This window comes from Homalodisca vitripennis, chromosome 4 (genome assembly GCF_021130785.1).
Source record: "Homalodisca vitripennis isolate AUS2020 chromosome 4, UT_GWSS_2.1, whole genome shotgun sequence".
Lineage (NCBI taxonomy): Eukaryota > Metazoa > Arthropoda > Insecta > Hemiptera > Cicadellidae > Homalodisca > Homalodisca vitripennis.
The window spans coordinates 120,671,498-120,680,334 of record NC_060210.1 but is presented as its reverse complement, the minus strand read 5'-3'; the positions used below and the strand labels follow the sequence as shown (position 1 = coordinate 120,680,334).

Below are 8,837 nucleotides of genomic sequence, written 5' to 3'. Positions count from 1 at the left end.
ATGTATTTGATTAACGAAACAATATTATTCACATAGACAGTTAATAAAATGATTACTTTACTTAATAAACCCTGAATCGATTTATATTAATGAATTATAATTAATTTGGGCTAACAGACCATTTGGCATGAAAAAGAGTTGTCTTCAGTTAAATTCTTGATATTCATTTCCTGTTCTTTTCCAAGATGACAATAATTATTTTTCTAAGCAAAAGGATAATTTATAACAATTTCGGATTTTTACCTGGAAATATGTTAGGAAACCCCACAATGAAGACATATAGTTAACATACTAATAACCTTCAGTTGTATTAGTAAGTACAATCAAAGGTATAACTAAGATTGTATCAATTTAGAAATTAATTAAAAACCTTATAGCCCTAATTGCCTACCTATCTATAACAAAAAAGAAAGTTGAGAATAGTATAACTGATTACAATACAATCCGAGTAGCAACAATACATGCACGAAGAAACGCGCGATTTCGATTCCACTGAGTATTATAAAGTAAATGTAGATGAACTACAGTGATAGGTAAAATTGACAGCGAAAACATCTACTCTATGGGCTATTACAAACATTGAGTCATACCGTTTTTCCACATTTATTGTTGGGTGGAAAATAAAATAAATTCCCTTAAAACTAATAACATCAACCATGACCAATCCCAATCAACAAACATTTGTTTGTTTGACATTGATGGGTTTTATTCAGTGAATCCAATATTCAGTATGAAATTACAAGATTAAATTTTAGTTATTCATATACAAATATTATAAGAGGTATTATTTAACCTATCATGTTATATTCTACAAATTAAATATATTTAGTACCAAGATTTATTCCAAATTTCTCAACAACGACTAGTACTTACGTAAGTTGTGTAAATAAAGTTCTGCATTATATTAATATGTAAGCAATCTGTGAATTTTGTTCATCAAATTTTCACATAACGTGTTATTTATTCATATACATATACAACTTAATTTTTAATATATGACATCTTGATAAGATCTTGATCACAGAAATAATAAATTATGCCCTCCTTAAAAATATTACTTAAACTTATCCGAATACAGTTTGCGTCTCAGTATGCTAATATGTGTCAGGTGATATGAAGGAAATAAAATAAAAACTCTGAAACTCCATTTTTAATTCATTTATTTAAAAATCTAAGCAATGATCCAGTATTATACTTGTTTAGCTATTATTAAAGATCAATAAATAAGTTTAATTGGAGTACATGTGAGGATATTTGGTTACAAAATTCATTTTTGTCCTCAACAATAGTTAGGACTTAGGTTTGCAACTTATTATAGAAAGCACTAGTTTGAATACTAGTAGGTAGACAAAAACAGTTAATAAGTAAGTGGCGTGTCCTGAATATTTCTTCTTTTAGACGGTTTTTGGTGTGCTAAAAGATTGTTTTAGGAAAAGTAGTTCAAGCCCTTAAATGTTTGTATTATTTCTTCTGAAATTATGAAAAGGGCCTGTGAGTGATACAGTCTTAACTTGGCTGGCTACGGACAACCTTAGTGTTTTTATAAAATAAGCATGCCAATTCTCCATCAACGGTTTACTTTCACAATAACACAACTAAAAATTTAAAAAAATCCCTTTTTACACACATTCCCTTATATTTACCATTTTTTACAAAACATCTCTACAATCAAGCCGGTCTTTATATTAAGTCTGATTAATCAGGATCATGATATCGTATACAAAATAAAGCACAATATTTTATTGCTCTTTTAATAATACAGCTCACGCTGCTTTAAAAAAAAAAAACTCATTAAAGCCAATAAAAACAACTTGATCCTCAGTCGACTCCAATCCGTTGAACTCGATTGTTTCTCCACTTTCAATAATGCAATGTTTATAACGTATTATTAAAAAATTTAATGAAGTGCTATACACTTTGAGTGTAGAATTCTGTATTAGAATTTCATCTATTAATTTCATTTTTACATCTGGGAATAAGCAAGACAGTCAAAGGTTTCTCAGTTAATATGTTTGAATAAGTATATAGTAAAATTGATTTCGAGAATTTCATCCTTTTGGTTTTATGTTTTCGGAAGTCAAGGCTATACTATAAAGATACATACAAAATTACTTATTTACTAAGAGTTGCGTAAAACATTTACACATCTATAGCTGTAGATGAAAGTACACAATTTAACTCAAAAGACCAAAAAAATATTAGGATACACGTACATGACCTTTTCTAATGTGATAACTACACAATGAAACATAAGTCAAGAAAGTTATAGACAGTTCATGGCTTGTTCCTATTCATAATTTTTGACTGATGATCAGTGTCTCCAGGTTTCAAAGAGGGTCAGGAGCCGTCAGGGCGTATCCTAGGGTCTGTAGCACATGTTTGATCTCCTTATAGATGGTAGGGTCTTCTATAGTCCCGGGGATCTGAAAATTAAAAATTTCTCAAGCAAATGTTCTTATATGCCCCAAAACCACGAGTTTTAGTCTTATAATGACCTCTCCTCATGGATATTGGTTGTTATATTTCTGCTCCATGGGGGGGGGATGGGAAAACTTGTACATAGTGAAATGTAATATGACGCTACGGGGAGTGCAGTATAAAATGCTAACATGAAAGGCAACTGTTATTTATTAATTCAGGAAGTTTTGAGAACAAGTTACAAGTATAATACCAGCAACAAAGTTTTATTTGGCTTACTACACGAATGGTTTTGCCTGTTATTACACAATCGTAAGTTAATTAACATATTGCAGTTTCATTGCAGTATACTTTGTCTATGAAATACCGTGGCATTAAACGTATGGCACTAGAGGACAATACGAGTGAAAATTATTTCTATGGGAATTTGATAACATCATTTTGAACTGTTTAGGCGTGTACACTATTTCAGAAAGCACAGATCATATGTGGGCCTACTGTTGAAGAACACGATTTGAAATTTATATTCTATAAACTAGTATACTAAAGTAATGTTCTCATTAATGTCTTTGACCTAGGATTAATCTTATTTAATAACCTTGATCTGTTTGTTACGGGCGAGGTCTGCGATGGATTTCCTGGCCGTCTTGCCTGACCGGGTGCGGGGAAGCGCGGAAACGGCGGCGCTCAGTCGAAATGCAGCGATTGGTCCGATCAGTTCCCGCACCTGCCTCACTAGCTCTTCTCGCAGGACGTCCTCACTCTTGGTGCAGTCTATAAATATATTCACATAAAGACCAAATAAATTATTATCACATAGTCCTACTTAAGTTTAACTAATTTATTTTCTTGTTTTAAGGGTTGTAATGAATCAAGAGAGAAGAATGTATAAATTATACCTTAAGTATTAGTTATATTTACCTAAGTGCGCAACTCCGCTTACAAAACTCAAAAAAGTAGAGTAAAAATAAATAGATCAGTTTACCACTTTTAAATTAATGAATAAACGTTATAGAATTCATAATAGAAGCAAAGATGGTAGAATCCAGCCAGCACGAAAAAAAACAACAATAACTAATAAGTCGAATTTAAACAAAATAATGGATTTTTCGTGAAACTAAACAGTGGCTCTCTATATCATGAGTGAGGCAAATTGGGACATGGACATCAAGCTTCCCTAACAAAAATTACACCGCGATGATTGCTTAGAAAACAATTTTATATACTTGCTTAGCAACTAATAGGAGACATATGGTCGAGTTATCGACTATTGAAGCCATAGAACTATTGGATAAGTGATTGAACGATTTGAAAGTAGTCAATAACAGTTAGAAATCATGTAAAGTAACCACAATAACGTATATAAATAACACTAACCAATTTGTTGTGTTATTGTGGTTTCTTCGTGGAACCTGATCATTAAAGGCTGTACACTATTGTACCCCTAGTTTTTTCTGGCACGACAAGGCTACTACGCCTAACTAAAATTAGTTATAAATCAGGTTGATGAATTACCGTTTCTGACAATAAAGAGGCAGAGTGGTATCTCTCCCTTTGTTGGCTCTGGCACCCCTACGACTGCAGCATCCGCCACGTCCTTATGGCTGAGGATCACATCCTCTAAGGCGGCTGTGGAGAGTCGGTGTCCTGCCACGTTGATCACGTCATCGTCTCGTGCCGTCACGTAGATGTATCCGAACTCGTCACGGTACCCAGCATCCATCGTATCGTAGTACCCCTGGAACAATCAAAGTCACATATCGTACGCAAAACAGATGAAATTTCAAAAGGACTTAGAGGGAAAACCAAAGAAGAACCTATGCCAAAGTTATAGGTTTAGTGTAACAACGTGTTAGAAGTGTCACAATTAGCCTAGGCATGAATAGTAGGCATGTTATGCATATTTCCTATTTAGTGGACACAGCAACAACATTTCAGCGAGTTTTAGATCCACGACTTTTTAGTAACTCAAGGCCGTACATAGTGGATTTGTTTTTTTGAATATCAATACTTGTACATGCTTTGTTTGAATGTATTGTAAGTGCTTTAAATTTAGTCCCAAGACAAGGCAGTAAATAAGCTTTATTTATTTATTTAATAAAACATTGATTACTTCAATGAATGTGTTGTTTAGCCTATAATTGCTTCAGTCATATTCGCTTCAATACGATCTCTGTTGAGTTTTTGTATTGAATTTGGAATAAAAATTTCCAGCCAATGTTTTCTTATCTTAAACTCACCAGTTTTATTTGCTCAAAGGTCAGATAAAGGAATAAACTAGGTTATAAATTTGTGTGGACTTTCATTCTAGGATGAAGTCAGATTCTTTTTTAAGCAATAATGATACAACGATGACAATATAATTAAGTTTGTAAAATGAATTTGAACTGTCAGAATATACTCTGTAGATATTCCTGGAAGTACGAGCACATAGGATAGGTGGAACTTACCGGATAGGTGGAGAAGTAAACTTGTAGAAACCGTTGTGTCGCCTTGTACAGGTTACACATGATGCCTGGCGGCAACGGGAGTTTGACAACGATCCGCCCCAGCTCGTGATAATCACACTCGCTGCCGTCATGTCGAAGTATACGGACTGTAACACATACGTTAGTGAACAACTCGCTTACAATATAAGGTTAAAGTTATAGAATATATTGTATTATGATGGATATAATTTTAAACACTACATACGTAACAAATACAGGATAGCGCATACTATGTCAGTTTCTCCATAAATTGGATATTTTGTTTCGATACGTTGGTAACAATGTTAAGTTGGCAATAACACGGAGTAAGTTCAATTGAACTTGATAAGACCGAGTTAATTCGGTTAAACTAGAATTCGGTCAATACAGAGTCTTTTTATAGCGAAAACATGTCATGCATATATTGAGCCGATAGATTGTTTGTTACATGGAAAATACAGCTTTTTTCACATTGCCGTTTATCAAACGGTCGTAATTTTTGATCTAAGTGACATAAAAGTAGATTCGGTTGAAAGGGATTCGGTTGTTTTAGTCTCAAGTGAGTATTTTTTAAACCAAAATACTAGAATAAAAATTCTAAATATGTAAACCCCAACGACAAAAAATTTCAAGTAAGTTTATTTTGAACGATTTCTCTACAAAATATACACTCATGTGGGATATAAAGCAAATATGATTGTTTTCTGAATCTAAATATTTTAAACTCAATTCTGAAATGCACAAATTATACAAGTCTTTCTAAACAAGTTTTAAAACAGTCACAAGCTACATGACACGCAGATGATTTCCCTTGTTTTCAGCGTTAAATTTCCCTACGGCATATCGCGATCTCATCAATGGAGTAGAATGCATTTAGCACCAGATGATGTTTCACATGAGCTCTGAATTGTTTCAAATCATTCAACTGTTTATCTGCCACAGGGAACCTATTTATTAGTCTGACTCGGATGTTCGGAAACCCTCATCCAGTGGCTTTGAATTCGGTAGTTGCCCCAATATCTCGCTTCATATTAGGTTGTCTCATTTAAAATGGCGTACACAATCATCTCCAATAATCTTTAGGCCCTTGTAACTCAATTATCTAGCCATCTAGCTTATCAGTAATGTCAACTTTTTACTATAACGACACTTCCCTTACTCTGTTTGATAAAATCCTCTCACAAGCCAGTGGTCCATGAGGATCGGCAGAGTAAGGCTAAAAAGAGAAACGGCTCTCATAAAAAAATGATCTTGACTACGTGTTATAGTATGTATACTCGTTCCACTTTATATTTTGCACAATCACACAAGAGTCTTATTCGTAGTTAAAACTTTGATAGACTTCATCATAGTAGGTGATAAAGTATCATGTACTTAGTACCTTAGTACTACTGATAATAGTATCTTCCAGACTTTGCTAGGTAAATTATATCGAGAAATTAACATTTCCCTTGATAAAAAAATATATGTTTAACACACAACAAACAGTCCAGAACTGAAGAAACAATCTCGTCTTGAAGCACTGTTAGCTAGCGAGCATAGCGAGTTATTTATTTTGTGAGATTCAAGGCTGGAATAAGATAGAACCGTAGGGATGACATTTTTACGGTAGAGTTTAAATTGCTCTTTCGCTATACTACAGCATAGTAGAGACATCTGAGGAATTTACTTTAAAGCGCCCTCTTAAAAACTCTTTAAATAAGTTATAGATATTGGAATAAATTTTCATCTTTAGAACTACTTCCAAGTTTGAGAGACTACATTTAAAATCCAATAATTAAAACCCTAAAGTTGAAGATTAAAGCCTTATTTAGTGACCTACGAATTAACATGAATGCCTATACCACAGACTACAGATATTTCTCAGCCAAATTTTAACTTTAAATTCTTGTGATCTAAAGTTGTAACTATAAAGAAGAATGTAAAATCGACTATTGAAAAATTAGTTGATTGATTAATTTCTGAGATTTTACTAGATTTGTCTTATAGGACAGGCCCTTTTAAGCCTTGTTCTGCCCGTCCTTATGACCCACTGGTCTGTGCGAGGGTTTTATCAGACAGGAGATTCGATACAGTACAAGGTCGATGATACTGATAATAAGTACATCAGTCACAGGCAGGATTTGAACCTGCGCTAACTCTAACTCATAACGTCTTTAGACCGCTCGATAAATGGTACTACTTACTATTGTTATTTATATTGTTATATTATATTATTTATATTATTATTGGTATTAGTTACTACTGAAGAGCCAATAGGATGCATATTTTGGAGAGAGAAATATTTTCGTAGCGAACAATTACGATTTAATATGAATGTATATGTAAAATTGTACTCTATTTAATTGAATATTTCCTGATATTCTAACATCTTATATTGAAATTTGCAAGGCTAGTCGTCCTGATAACAGATGGAAACCCAGTTGTTACTACCCGTAACATTTCAGCGTATTAGGTACTAGTTTCAGAGAGTTCGTGATCAGCGGGTCAGTTCATGATTTGCCAGTGATTCTTTCAACCAATAGTCTTTGGTTGAAATAGCATTTCTTCCACGTTGCTCCTGGTTTTTCCAAAAAGCACAACTTGGATATGGGAGTTAACGTGAACGTTATGTCTATCGAGCAATATCGGAAAAAATGTAAAATAATGTTTATTGTCTTAAACGCCACTTTCCTAAAGATTTTAAAGATACTTTGTACATGTTTGACGTATTACATATTACAAAGAGGATATTTAAAATAAAAGATGGTTCATGAGGGTCAAGAACAATGATCTATTTTATTTTTGACTTCAGGGTTTCTCAATGTAAATCATTATGTAAAGTTATGTATGTTTTAGGATAGTTAGCTTTGCTAAGGCTGCATGCAACATTTCTAATCTATAAGTAATTTAACTCTCGAGATGTCCGAGAGAGACAGTCATACAGAAAAGACACCCCGGCACCCTCGGCGGACAAGTAATAGATTTCTCTAAAGCTCGGAAAAAAATATAAGAACACAACTTAGTTATACGTGAAATTAATAGAGGACTGTCCTCTAAAAAATATAAAATAAATCGATCGCCAGCAACGCTGTGTGTTTTGATGTTTTTTAAAAGGGAGTGTATCAGAAGAGTTAAAAATACTAGAAGATTAATTTGTTCCAAGTAATATTTTCAGCTTTATACGATCTAACCAATCATCAGGCACGTAAATATTAGTCACATCGGTGTCAACCAACGAGATAAAGTGACTGAAAGTTGTTATTTCCAGCCAAATAGCTACTCTTTGATTTCACAACAAACTAGGTTGTATGCTTTTACAATGCAAATTGGCACTCGGCTCCCGGGCTGTTAGTAGGACACGTGGAGGGGATGCAATTTGTGAAGAAAAAATAAATTTAGAATTATACATATTTTGTACCATATCAAGTTTCCAAGAATGACTAACAACTCTGAACAAAATATGACACAGTTGTTATTTCTCAATATCTTATAATATGCAAATAACACATGATTTTATATAATTTCTTTTCACCCTGATATACTTGGTGAAAAACATAAGGAGACCAAACAACGACACTTTGTTGAAATTTTGAGATTTTGAGATTTAATATTAATATTGGATTATTTTAACATGAAAGCTTGATTTTATTTGGGATAGTGTAAACATATATTTTTATATAATGCAAATTTAATTATATTTTAACTAATACAAATATACAAATGAATGTTTGTCTGTATGTTCTTTATAGAATCGTAAACTAGTTGACCGATCATTATGAGCATTTTTATGCATATGTATTTTTCAACGGAGAAAGTTTATATGCTGTGCCCATTGATGTAACTCGCCACCAGACGGCGCTGCAAAAGATAAAAGTTTTCAAAGCACCTGCACATTATAAACTGCAAATACGAGAAAGTTACGTATATTACATTGCTAAACACTGTTTAAAGGCGCTAAGTTATGACTTA

General features: G+C 33.2%; 1 protein-coding gene across 1 annotated transcript in view; it reads right to left on the bottom strand.

Annotated features, from left to right (window-relative positions):
* Nucleotides 1–1,143: 1,143 nt before the first annotated feature.
* Nucleotides 1,144–8,837, bottom strand: part of LOC124360050 (acyl-CoA synthetase short-chain family member 3, mitochondrial) — a 64,167-nt gene continuing 56,473 nt past the window's right edge. Inside the window, exons 12-15 of the mRNA XM_046813302.1 lie at nucleotides 4,869–5,014; nucleotides 3,934–4,156; nucleotides 3,017–3,192; nucleotides 1,144–2,423 (exon numbers count right to left, since the gene is read on the bottom strand). Coding sequence (XP_046669258.1) covers nucleotides 2,328–2,423; nucleotides 3,017–3,192; nucleotides 3,934–4,156; nucleotides 4,869–5,014 — 641 coding nt within the window. The 3' untranslated portion in view covers nucleotides 1,144–2,327. The remainder of the gene's footprint in view (nucleotides 2,424–3,016; nucleotides 3,193–3,933; nucleotides 4,157–4,868; nucleotides 5,015–8,837) is intronic.